This window comes from Heliangelus exortis, chromosome 1 (assembly GCF_036169615.1).
Source record: "Heliangelus exortis chromosome 1, bHelExo1.hap1, whole genome shotgun sequence".
Classification (NCBI taxonomy): domain Eukaryota; kingdom Metazoa; phylum Chordata; class Aves; order Apodiformes; family Trochilidae; genus Heliangelus; species Heliangelus exortis.
Genome location: NC_092422.1, coordinates 123,900,154 through 123,913,229, shown reverse-complemented (window position 1 = coordinate 123,913,229; position 13,076 = coordinate 123,900,154). Strand labels below are relative to the sequence as shown.

Genomic DNA, 13,076 nt, shown 5'->3' with positions numbered 1-13,076 from the left:
AACAGGGAAGAGGGCCACGGGCCAGGCATGTATCAAAAACTTTACTTCCCTCACTATTAGTGTGAATCTTATCTTACTTTTCTGCTCAACGGAGTAATACTGTGAGTGAAAAATAATTCTTTTAACTATCAGCACGTGCCTTCCTCACCTAAAAATATCAGAACATTTAGGAGCGAGTCTGAAGTGATTCAGTGGCTTGCCCAGCTGGACAGGAGATCTTGCTATTTATTTGAGGGCTCTACTTTGCAGTGAGAGCAATGGCAAAATCTGGGGCTTCGTGAAGACCTCCAAAGTTTTCTCTTGTCACTGCTCTGTTATCCTGCTTAAACATGAAATGCAGTAGAAATTAAGTTTGTGTCTTTTGCCAAATTGCTGCTGTCTTCCCAATAATCTGCAGAACCAGGGCCCTTCGTGTTCCTCAGGCACTTTTTTTTTTTTTTTAATACATTAAAAATCGTTTTAAGCATAGATATTGTATCTGTCCTGTGTTAACACAGCCATTTTTTTTCTTCAGGTCAAATTAGGAAATTTTGAGCACGAAGTCAAGCCAACATCTTCACACATATATTTATATGTTCTTATTTTGCTGCCTATTGTAGTGGGCGTCATTATAGGTAAGTGCAATAATGTGTTTTCAGTTTTTGGTTTGCAGAAGGGTGTAATCATGACACATAACCACATATACACACACACACACGTCCTGGACTGCCACAAATAGCCCAGTGATTTTCTCCTGTTCTCAGTAAGAGTGGACAAAGTTAACTCTGGTCTGATGGTGAAGTCCATCTTCTCAGACCACAACATAGAAAAAGACAGTAGTTTGGGCTGTTCTTCTGGGTGGATTACTCCCCACCAGTTTGTGAGGCAAGCCATAGGACTGGCATCCATGTGTCACAAATTGGGCCCTTAGAGCTGGGCTCCCCTCCTGTCTCCAGGGCAGGTGCTCCCTGACAAACTGCATATCCTCACACAGCGTTTGTGGTGTTTCTGCTCAGTCTCGTTTGGATTGTTCAAGAATTTGTATTATTATGAATTATTATATAAACTGAGGGGAGTTAATAGGTATCCCCTTCTATTTGTGTCACTTTTTTTTTTTTTTTTGAGAGAGAGAGAGAGAGAGAGAGAGAGAGAGAGAGTTCTGACCTGGTTATATATTTGTTGAATTTCCATTTGTTGTAAGAATTTTATGGGTCTGTTTTTTGGTTTGGTTATGTTTCATTTTAAAAAATGTATTGCCTTTACAGGAACCATATCTCATGCCTTTACTCTCTAAATAAATGAGAGAAGTTAACAATTTGGTTGTGGAATTCCTGTTCCAAACTGTTTTTCCTGTTTAATCAGTGCTACCTTAAGTGGGCTGCTGGTAGTAGAACAAATTGTTAGATTCTGTGCCTCACTGTGCAGGTTGCACATAGCAGGGTGTACTGGACTTTATTCAAATAAAGTTAGACTGACAGTCCTAAGACCTAGTTTAAAGGAATAGTTTTTATTAAACATTAGGGGGTTGATCCAGATAACCAGGGCTCACAGAGCACACCGACAACAGTAGAAACAGCGATCCTCCCAGAGACTGCGCATTAAGCTTTCTGTTTCTTAAAATAATATTAAAATATGTCTTGTATAGAGGTTGTCTGTTCTGCAATTCCTGTACTCAGCAGCTTTTTTTCTTCCTTTTTAGCGGCCTTCATAGTAACTAGATACAAATCCAAAGAGTTAACTCGTAAACAGAGTCAGCAACTGGAACTGCTGGAATATGAGATTCGGAAGGAAATACGCGAGGGTAGGTCTAAGGAGCTTTACAGAGCTTAAGTACAGCATAATTTCTGAACTAGAACTGTCAAGAGGCTCACATTATATAAACATTTTAATTTTATAGCTGTTAAAATATTTTTGTGTTGCATCTGAGTTCCTCTTTAATGTTGGTGTGCACTGCAGTAGCAGATAGCACTGAGCTAATAGGATTGCATGTAATATTTCCTTCAGCCAAAGTGGGAAAAAATGGATTGCTATTTTCCTGCTTGTAAGAGCTTCATCTAGAGAAATAACCCCTCTCCCCTGAAAACTGTTTATTAAGGAACATCGATTTGGGCTATTACAATTGTGAGGATGACTTTGTGTAAACTGAACTAACTCCTGAGGGGGGTGGGTTTTTTTTTTTTTTTCAGGATTTGCTGAACTGCAGATGGATGAATTAGATGTGGTGGATAGTTTTGGAACTGTTCCTTTCCTTGACTACAAACACTTTGCTCTTAGAACTTTCTTTCCAGAGGTAAATATTTATAAGTCTTTTCAGCTGTCATCTCTGCCTAATAATGAAAAAGCTTGGAAGGTCAGGGTCAAGCAACTGAAGTAAACACTACACATTAATTTCTCATTGTTTTCACAAGAAACTTTTCTTAAATCAAAAATTGCCAAAGAACACATAAGGCTGTGAATCTCTATATTTAACCAAGCCTAAATGCTGTAGATAAAGCACCATTCTTGGATTTTCAAGGGTTGTGTGTGTCTCCATTTCTTTTTTCACCCAGCCTCACTAAGCTGCTTGCCTTTCAGACCATCCTAACTAAGCTATAATTTATCCATTGCCTTTTTTGTTCTCATGCTTTCACTTCCCATGCTATAGTTAATTAAAGTAAGAGTCAGGCTAGCTAACATGCTAGCTAACATCATGACACTTCCTAATTAGACTTGTGGGATGAAGAAATGGCTCTAAGGTCGTGCTGATTTTCTACTTCAAGCTGCTGACAGAAATGGTAAGACCTTATTCAAAGGAGTGTAGGTCAAACGCTTAAAGTACTGCAGTGTTGTCCAGTTCAGAGGTGGATGTTTGCATTGTTCTTTGGACCAGTTTGTGCCACTGATCAGAGGACTGAAGAGGCCTTCTCTTCAGTGTTTTATTTCTTTGCCTGTTTGCTTTTTTGCATATGTGGCACATTACAGTGATGGTAAGTGCATTTGCCACAGCTTTCAAAATTATGTAATAATGTTAACCAGTGCTTGCTGGCATTTGCTGGTTGTCAGAATCTGTGATCTCAGCTGGTGATATTTTGCTGTGTGACCGACACCAATGAGTGGGGACCCTGGGGTTAGTACCATGGTGTTTCAGGGTACAGCTGGTATGCATGTGAATTATCAACCAGTCTTCATGTGTTACTCGTCACAACTGCAACCCAGTCCTGCAGTTTTACCTACACAATGTTTCACTTTTTTCCATGTGTAGTACCACTAGAAGCTTATTGTGATGGAGTTGAGCACATGTGAGAGTGCAAATCTTAGGGCCTTTTTTTGTACACCACCAAATACCAGCTACTGATCCAGAATAATATTTAACAATTACATATGCCTAATCTTCACCCACTTCCAGTACAGGTCTCATACCGAAGGAAACTGGGAATATCTCTTCTGGTACTGCTGTGATGACCCCAGTCTAATTTGTCTCTAGGAGGTTTGAAGGAAGTGGATCAAGGAAACCTTGCTTTCTTCATCTCTCTCCCTCCCGTTTGTTTTGTTGCCAGGCACATTAGCATTAAAATAGTGTTTTTATTTTTAGGAGTATATCTTCCTCTAGTGAAAGTCCCCTGTCAAAACAGTAACAATCTGTAGAAGCTGTCTGGATAGAAATGCTCTGCTTTATGCAAATAAAAAGCAAAGAAAAAAAAGGCTCGAAGTCTGCCACACTGTTGCATTTTGTGAGGTCAGAAAGGCAAAGGTTCCTGTTTTGCCTTGGCGAGTCTCCTGTCACTGCACATCCTGAAAATTATTCGATTAGGTTTTTTGTTTCAGTTTGAAATACTGATACCACGAAGGTAAACTCGCCACTATTATCTCTCTACAGACATATAGTGTCAGGCAAGTCATTTGAGGTGTTGTGTACCAATTTTTCCTGCTAAGAACTGACTGTTTACATTGCAGGACTGTCCAAACATTCTTTGTGCAGTGTGAATGTGGGAGCAGAGCCGTGCTTTATTAAAAAAATATTACAGGTGAACAGGAAAGGTGATGGGGTAGTAGACTGCAGCCGAGTGTCAGAAGGGTTGACAGAATGGTCAGAGTGACAGACGACCACTTCTTGCACTAACTTCATGTTTGAACGATGTCTCTTTTGTACCCTTTCTGCCTTCCAGTCTGTTCGATGGGCTTTGCTTCATCTAATCTAAGCTGTTTAAACACAGACATTAAAGCTGTTCACTGAGCATCTTCTGTAGTCAGTGCAGAGATAGGCAGCTCAAGAAAATGATTCATCCCACTTGCCTGAGACATCTGTCTCAAGATGGGGTGAGCTGCTTAAAGAGGGAGTCAGATACATAAAATTAAGAGTGATGGACCCCATCTTCATTTTAAGCTTCTCACTTCCTGCTGCTTCAATCTTCTATATTTAATCTGTCTTGATAACTTTTGTTTTGTACTTTATGCTTATATATTACATTTTTCTTAAAATATTCCTAATATTCGGCTTGATTTTTGCTTTACTTCTCAAATGTGGTTTATTTTTTCTGTTTTCCCACATTGTTTGGTTTAATGCTACCGTGCTTGTTCCCTGTTCACAAGCATTTTTAGCTGTTAATGTTAATGTTACCCTGTTTTTTCCACTCTGTGTATGTGTGTTTTATTGGTATGTGGTGGTAGGAGTGCTAGAAAAATGGGAATAGTCAGTGGAATGAGAGGAAGAAGAGTATGTCAGGGGAAAGGAGAACAGGAGGCATGAGGGAGGGGAGGGATGAAAAATCAGATATATAGATTAAAAATTAGCTGTGAGTCAGCAATGAGAAGGCACTGGGGAGATCTTATTGCAGCCTTTGAATATAAAGGGGGCTTAAAAGAAAGATGGGGAGACACTTTTTACTAGGGCATGTAGTGGCAGGATGAGGAGCAATGGTTTTAACCTGAAAGAAAATAATTCAAACTGAACAAGGACTGGACAGTAAGGAAGAATTCTGTACAGTGAAATCGGTGAGACACTGGCACAGGTTGCTCAGGGAAGTTGTGGCTGCCCCCTCCCTGGCAGTGTTCAAGGCCAGGTTGGATGGGGCTTGGAGCAACCTGATCTACTGAAAGATATCCCTGCCCATAGCAGGGCACTAGATGATCTTTGAAGGTCCCTTCCAACCCAAACCACTCTGTGATCCTATGATTCTGTAATAAAACCAGGGGCTGCCAGCATCACGGATATAGCAGATGACAGTGTTACCAGCTTGAATTTGTTGCCTAAGGCTGCTGCTATGGGAACATGAAGCTTTGTTGGGACCTTACAGGCTGTAAGAACGAGGCAAGAGGCTTTTGACAAGACATTGGAGAACCAGAGGCTTCCATTTGTTATGAAAGCTTTTGCTAGGATGGGATGTGTGGTGGCACCTGTGCCTCTCAGGAGGCTGCCAGCATAGACCTCCTGGAGAGTTCATTAGTGAACATTCATAAAGTGCCTTGACATGAATGGAGGCAGATGAACTCAAGTGTCACCCTGTTACAGAAAGCCTGGATACCAGAGGCTGCCACTGCCATCTGAGAAGGCTGCTGCCTGCAGCTCCCCTTGCCCACCAGCACTTTTGCAGATGAGGGGTGTAAGCAGCTTTTCCTGCAGAGGATGAACTGACTGCTGTGTTAGTGCAGCTCACCAGCAGAGAGTAGCACACACAGTAACACTGAAGTCAGTGCCAGGTCACCTTTGGGTGTTGGCTTGTCAGGGAACCTTGGTGGCACCTCTGCAGAAGTTATTGTTTAGAGTTGTTGTATTGTAGCTGTGCCAGAAGCCTGCATTTCCATTGTTTTATTTCAACTTGTGTGCCATGAGGAACATGCTTGGCGTGTTTAACGTACATGTGTTAGAAACATTTAGTGTTCTTAAAAATGATAAATATCACCTGTCTTATATTTTAGTCAGGAGGCTTTGCATCCATCTTCAGTGAAGACGTGCCACAGGTAAGTTGGTGGAGTGTGATATGCCATAATTAATAAATATTTTTTTCAAGAGTGATTGTATCCCTTATCTCAGTGTTGTCCTGGAACACATCAGATTGCATGTTCCCTTTCCCCCATGAGGAGGGTTACGTGGATTTTTATATAAAAATAATTTGATATATAAGATGCCGTTACCCAGTGTATTGTATGACTCGTTTAAATAAAATAAGCAGAATCTAATAAATGGGAAATGAGAGGCAAACTTAACTATCGGCATTACTTTGTGTATATGACAGAAATTGTGTGCTCTGCATGTGTGTACTCTGTGTTGCACACAAATGCAAATGCATCTTTTGTAAAATCCTGAGGCCCATGAAATCAATACAGAATTCCCACTGATTTTACTTAAGGCTGGGATCTTATCCCGTATATTGCTTACCATTTTTCTGAGCATTAAGAACCCATCATAGCCAATCTACAGTTTGCTTATTTTTGTTTAACTATTCCAGAGCAGAGACCAAACGAGCAAGGATGAAAGCTTCAACATGTTGCATGCTTTAATTTGTAACAAGAACTTTCTTGTTACTCTCATTCACACCCTTGAAAAGCAGAAAAATTTCTCTGTGAAAGACAGGTATAGTATGATTATGCTTATCATCTTCAAGACAAAGAATTAGCAGGAAAAACAACTTGGAGTGTAGCACACAAATGTAATTTCTACTTCCTGCAAAACAGGCTTGCATTACTCCAGAGCATTTTTCCATCTTCTCCATCTGCACACACTGAGGAAGAAAAAACATTGCTGTTACAACAAGACATTAAAGAGAAATCAGAATGTTTGCACATGTAAACAAAGAGGCAAAGGAGCAGGAAAACTCACTTCAAACCTGTAAACACTTCTACAGTTTAGAAATGTTCTGTCACTGAAGCAGGTGTTGTTCTGCAGAATTAAATTTAGAGACAGAAATTCTGTGTTTAAAAAATAATCACAAGAGCAGATGGACTTGCATTTTTCATATTTTTTTAGAGATCACTGTATAGTTTCTGTTCCTGAGGAGGGAAAACTTAAGATGTGAACTGTACTAAAGTGCGTTTCGTTTATTAGAGATGACTAGGAAGGGAAATTTCAAATATTATATCATTCCTTTTTTTTTTTTTTTTTTTAAACAGGTGCTTGTTTGCATCCTTCTTGACCATTGCACTACAAACTAAGCTAGTTTATCTAACCCATATTTTGGAAGTGTTAACAAAAGACTTGATGGAACAATCAAGCAACGTCCAGCCTAAGCTTCTGCTTAGACGAACCGAATCTGTGGTAGAAAAATTGCTGACAAACTGGATGTCTGTCTGCCTTTCTGGATTCCTCCGGGTAAGTGCTCATCTTTTCACTACATAAGATACACAAAGAATTTTTTAACTGATTTATTTCATAGGAATTAGTAGAGGGATCAGTTTAAAGCACCCAGTCTAACATTTAACGCTATTAATGTGCCCTCTTCTAGTCTAGGTGACTTCGCTAGCTGTGATCAATGGGATGTAGGAATAGAGTGTACCTGTAAGCAATGATCATGTCATTTCTTTGGCTGAGATTTGTGTAATTTTGCAGTTCAAGCATATCCTTTTCTCGTGTCAGGCATTATTTCATCCCCATGAGATGTATTGTGATCTCACAAAAAGACTGACACAAGTGTTAAAATGTGGCTGTACCTTTCTATGCAAGCTGCTGGAAACCTACCAGATAATGGAGATTTAAGGAATACTGCCTCTTGGAAAACTAAAACTTCTTTACAACCTTCTTAACCTCCAAGCAGCATTTCAGGTTTCAAGGACTATATTACTTCAATTGGAAGCAAAACAAGCTTTTTCTTTCATTTTACTGCTTATTTTGGCCCACTTGGTAGCACTTGGTTCTTCATTTCAGTGCCTGGGTATGCTTCCTGTCTCTCTTCCCAGTGTGATTGTATCGTGCTTGTGGTATCACTTGCAGCAGTCCTTGCACTTGCCATTAATACAGCAGCAGAATTATTTGAGGCTCAGCAGCTCTCACCAGTTTCCTGAAACCTGAGGAGAGAGCCAAGGAACTGTCAGAGATCTGTTCTTGATACACCAGTCATCTTTACAGAGCTGTGCTAGCGAGGTGCCTTAGCCAGGCTGCAGGAATGGTGTAATGTAGAAACAAAGATCTATCCTTCCTTTTTCTCAGGTGCTTTCATGAAGCCTGAGGTTCAGCCAGGAGAGGGAAAGCCCAGTTTCATTCCCTCTTTTCCTGATACACCAGCATCATCTCCCCACCACCTTGCTCCCTAGGCTTTTTTCTGGGGGTGGGAAGGGGAGACACCAATTCAAAAGGGAACTATTTGGTAGCTTGTTGTCTCACAAGACTGAAAAAGGAAGAAACAGCCAAAGGATGGATGTGAACACATGCATGTCTCACCTCCCCCCACGCCGGCTCTTGAGTGGAGCGAGGAAGTGTCTGCCAGGTGGAGTAGGAGCAGCTTGTCTGCTGTGTGCTTGTGCACAGCAAGGGGCTGTGTGAGCGAGCCTGCCACACACTCCAGCTGTCCTTTGCTATTTGCATGAGACTTTTAACACCAAAAAGCAAGGGATGGAGGCTAAACAAATAACTAGATACATCTGCTCATCTGCTCAGAGGGATTTTCGTTTCTAATTGCAAGGTGACAAGTTAGTTAAAATAATTTGTTACTTCGATTTTTTTTCCAGTTATTCATGCCTGTTTAATGATTACGAAAATAAACACGTTCCTTGTGTTTGTTTCATGTCCTAGGAGACAATTGGTGAACCTTTCTATTTGCTGGTGACAACCCTCAATCAGAGGATAAACAAAGGACCTGTTGATGCCATAACTTGCAAAGCTCTGTACACCCTTAATGAAGACTGGCTGCTGTGGCAAGTGTCTGAATTCAAAACAGTGGTATGTTTCCCTCCAGACATGGACAGCCCCAATGTTTTCTCTTTTTGGAAGCTAAATTAAGGCTCTTAGACACTAAGATGATGGCTAAGTACCCAGATAATAAAATCGTTAATTGCTGACAAAGTTTCAAAACACAAGAGAGTTTTAATAGCTGGTATTTCACCAATATATGTTTCACAAATAGCACTTAATCCTTGCTTCACAGCATGCCTTAATCACCAAAGGTTAGGCTTAATGAAGTCTCAGGGTACTAAAAATCCTTTTTATTTTAAAGTGTACTACAAAAATATAAACATATGCTTAGAATTTAAACCAAGTTGCGCTTTTACAATGAGTGAAAGTCTGGAATGCAGAAATTTTATTTTTCTGTTGTGTTTACTTGTGGCTAATCTTCAGGCAGCAATAATTTGCTGTGAGTTTCCATGTAATGAGCTCTAAATTAGCTCCAAATTAGTGAGGTTACAGTGTAGTGGATTTTAATTACTTGCTTGGTTAAAAACAAGGTATCTTAGGAAGCTTAGCTAAGTTTCTGACATTAAGGATAGATTTCTTGCCTTTCTCAAAGTACAGAGTGTTTCCTGCTCTTCAATGACACCCAGAATTCTTTTAAAGCCATGATTCCCTTACTGATTGCCATTACAACAGTGAGGTGAGAAGGGACAGCAAGGACTATAGCACTTCAGACCATGTAAAAATTGTGACTTTTTTTGTAGGAGGTCTAGAAAAGGTTTTCAGAAAAAGCTGAGTATTTTTTTTCCCCAGAATTTCCTAATCGTTTTGAGTCTGAGAACTCAAAAACCCACATTTCCAGTCATTTCTATAGCTTCCTTAGCTCTTAACTCCTGGCTTCATGTTGGAGCTACCAGACATACTCAGGAGTATGTGAAGTGTGACTGAAAAGTGGGCTTCAGAGGTTGGGAGCAGAAAGTGCCAGGGCAGCAACAGAGCTATGGCAGGGACACTGCAAGTGCTGGTGGAATTGCAGGAGAATTCAGTCATTTTCACAGCCCAAATGCTGAGACTCAGGTAGGGCTGGAGCCTCTAGGTCTGCCCATCTTCCATTTGTTTGGCAAGAACCTGGAAGTCCTGAGGTGCCACATACTGCAGTAAACTGCATGACCTGGCCCTGGAAATTTTGGGCCGTCAGCAATCCCTTGATCTTATCTCACTGTCTTAGTTAGGAAGCTCACTAAAAGGACCACCTTTCTGTGAAACATTTCTGGATTGCCATTTTCTGCTGAAAGCTCTTGGGCTGTCAGATTTACAGTGAAGTTCTCTTATAGCTATTTACAAAGCTGTTGTTGGAAGCTTCATCTGAGGGTTCTTCAAAGCTAAGTTACCACACTGCATTTGGAAAGGACATTTGTGACTAAAAATCAAACGCATGATACTGTATCTTTGGTTTCCTTGTTTGTATGCTGCATTCTGGCATGCATTTGGAATCGAGAGTAAGTTTATATAAATTGATATATATATAGCCTTAGGATACAAGACCCGGTAGTTAGGCAGAGCAACAATTTTCAAGTAAGCTCAATATGCCTGTTACTAGTAGACTGCATGGGAACATCTGGTCCTGTGGAATTGATTGACTTTTCCTATTTATAGCACAAATTCAAACTGAAGAGCACATTGGGGGGATAGCAGACTCTGAAACTGCTGAACACAGCCTTAAGTACTTCTCCTAGAGCTACATCTATGCATGCACTTGCTGGTAGGGTCCTGTTGGCAGCCTGGAATGAAGAGGAGAGAGGGGAAGTGGTCTGAAGGACTTGGTGTCAGTGGGGAAGGCCTTTCTTGAGTGATGTTTGCTGCCCTTGTACTTTGTATTTGTGCTTTTAAATGGGAGATAATGATACTCTTGCAGAGTAAATAAGTCATCTTCCACCACTAAGGTCCAGCAGTTTATTTGACTTGGTTTAGACATGGCTGAATGTTCCTTTTAATGGAGCCCAAGGACTCAAGTTCTGGCTGGTCAGAGAAAGACTTTTGTTTGGTGTTTTGTTCAAGACGGGTTCTGGAAACTAAAACTGCTGTGGAAGAGATTTAGGTGGAGCACTGAGGCTTTCTGGGCTGGGGAAGCAGGCCAGCTTTGCACATTTTCTTTTCAAGAATAGCATTTAACAAGACCTGAAGTGGAAGGAGTCAGCTTCTCTCACCAACACCATTTCACATGCACTGTAGTGACATGCAGACAGGAAGCCAAGTATTTTCTCCTTTCTTTGGAAGAAAATTTCTGCCTAAAGCGTTTCAGGTTTTGTTTTCTAAATGGAATGAATTCTGAGCTGTGTTTTCAAATGCATTTGCACATTTGCTCACTGTAGTTACATTCTGAGTCTTGCAGTATTTTGTTGGCATTTTGTTTTGCCCCTTTCCACAGCCCCACAACAGCAGAACATTAAAACCTACCCATCCAGAGCAAAGTATAAAAACACAGCCAAAAAGAGAATGATAGATACTGAAGCACATCTGCAGACTTTTGGTGTCCAGATTTTTAAGGTATGTAGGCACTTTAAGATGCAGGGATGCATCTGGTAGGGAGTTCAACTCTCAAATCAGTAGCAGGGCACAAACAAAGGTGTAGGCACTCTGCATACAAACCTCTCCTTTCAAGATTGGGTCTTCAGTTCCAAACTAATAAAAGCAGGATATGGGCAGGCTCCTAAAAATCAAGGGGTCTTCTGCTAAACACAACTGCTTTTTGGGCAGGAGAAGGAAAAGGCTCTGGACATAAAGAAGGAAGGAAGCATAAGCAGATATTTTCTAGAATTCAGGCCATTTGTAACAAAAAAAAAAATCCCAACCAACCAAAAAAAATATAACTAAGGAACATGTTGCTTTTGAATTATTAGAGCTGTTCCTTGGCTGTGCCCCTTGCCTTTTTTTTTTTTTTTTTTTAGAGAGGGGCTGCTGAAGTAAATCCTCAAGCAGAGGAATTGAGAAAAAAATAATTCTAAAAGCACTGGTCCAGTATCAGGTGAGGAGCTGCATGGTTTCACTCTGGGCTCATATTTGAATATTGAGACATAAAACTGCCTTGAAAGAGACTTGGATGTATCATGCAGCTCTTTTCACAGGCTGAGGAAGCAAACCTGCTTTCTCACAGGCAGGCAGGCAGCTGCACCCCTCAGTGGATAATTTGCCCAATGACTGCTGAAGAAGCAAGGTGCAAGGCTGAGTATTAGCATTTCACTGAAGTGGTTTATTTTAAGTAGAAAAGCTACACAGTGCAAGCCTGGTGTGGGAGAAATTTTTCTGTGGAGACTTCTTCATGTGGTATGCTTGGTGCTCAGGCATTTAGGAGCTACAGACTTCTTTTGAACTGTTGAATTGTCATGCTGAGATGAGTTTGCATATTTAGATGGGAAGAAATTATCTGATTCACTTGTTCAACCAACATCCTTTTACTGAAAGTGAAGCCAAGTCACATGGTGGAAGATTGTTGAAAGTGTTCGTCTGCCTTATGATTCAAAAGAAGGGTGTTAAAAGAAGTGGGAGGGCTGTAAGGGAGTAGAGACAGGGAACCCAATTTTCTAATAGGATGCCGTGGTTGTGGTATTATTAGGTGCACTTTGAGAGAGATAAGGAAGCTATTAAAAGCATGTGACAAATGGGGATTTTCGTCAGCAGAAAAGGATGCAGCAGCCCTTGCTAGGAAGCAAGCAGTGCAGATGTTGGCTACAGGAGACTCTCCTGAATTAGCTTTAAGTGCCATGCTGCAGCAGTGAGAGTACAACCCTTGCTTCTTGTAGTGCCTATCTATCCTAAATTTAACTCTTGTAACATTTTCCATGAAATTTGTTAGCTGTTCTATAACTTTTTCATGGCTTCTGGCTTCTACAAAAGGTTCATATACCATCAGTCTGATTTTTCCTGTTTATTGTATTTCATAGTCCAGGTGACAGGGGAGTAGGGTTAAGGAAGTCTTGTTGCACTGTGCATAGAATCATAGAATCATAGAATCATAGAATCATAGAATTGGCTGGGTTGGAAGGGACCTCAGAGATCATCAAGTCCAACCCTTGATCCACTACCGCTGCAGTTACCAGACCATGGCACTGAGTGCCACATCCAGTCTCTTTTTAAATATCTCCAGGGATGGAGAATCCACCACTTCCCTGGGCAGCCCATTCCAATGTCTGATCACCCTCTCTGTAAAGAAATTCTTTCTAATGTCCAACCTAAACCTCCCCCGGCACAACTTGAGACTGTGCCCTCTTGTCTTGCTGAGAGTTGCCTGGGAAAAGAGACC

General features: G+C 40.8%; 1 protein-coding gene and 1 long non-coding RNA gene across 2 annotated transcripts in view; one reads left to right on the top strand and one right to left on the bottom strand.

Moving 5' to 3' along the window:
• The window catches only part of PLXNC1 (plexin C1), a 71,630-nt gene that overhangs the window by 38,480 nt on the left and 20,074 nt on the right, over positions 1–13,076 (top strand). The window contains exons 15-21 of the mRNA XM_071765146.1: positions 515–614; positions 1,679–1,780; positions 2,166–2,269; positions 5,875–5,916; positions 6,405–6,529; positions 7,066–7,264; positions 8,681–8,827. Of these exons, the coding sequence (XP_071621247.1) occupies positions 515–614; positions 1,679–1,780; positions 2,166–2,269; positions 5,875–5,916; positions 6,405–6,529; positions 7,066–7,264; positions 8,681–8,827 (819 nt within the window). The remainder of the gene's footprint in view (positions 1–514; positions 615–1,678; positions 1,781–2,165; positions 2,270–5,874; positions 5,917–6,404; positions 6,530–7,065; positions 7,265–8,680; positions 8,828–13,076) is intronic.
• LOC139806104 (uncharacterized) lies at positions 6,431–8,686 on the bottom strand. Its single transcript, XR_011730118.1, has 2 exons — positions 7,631–8,686; positions 6,431–6,677 (listed from the first exon to the last, which is right to left on the bottom strand). It is a non-coding gene; the product is annotated as an uncharacterized lncRNA (long non-coding RNA).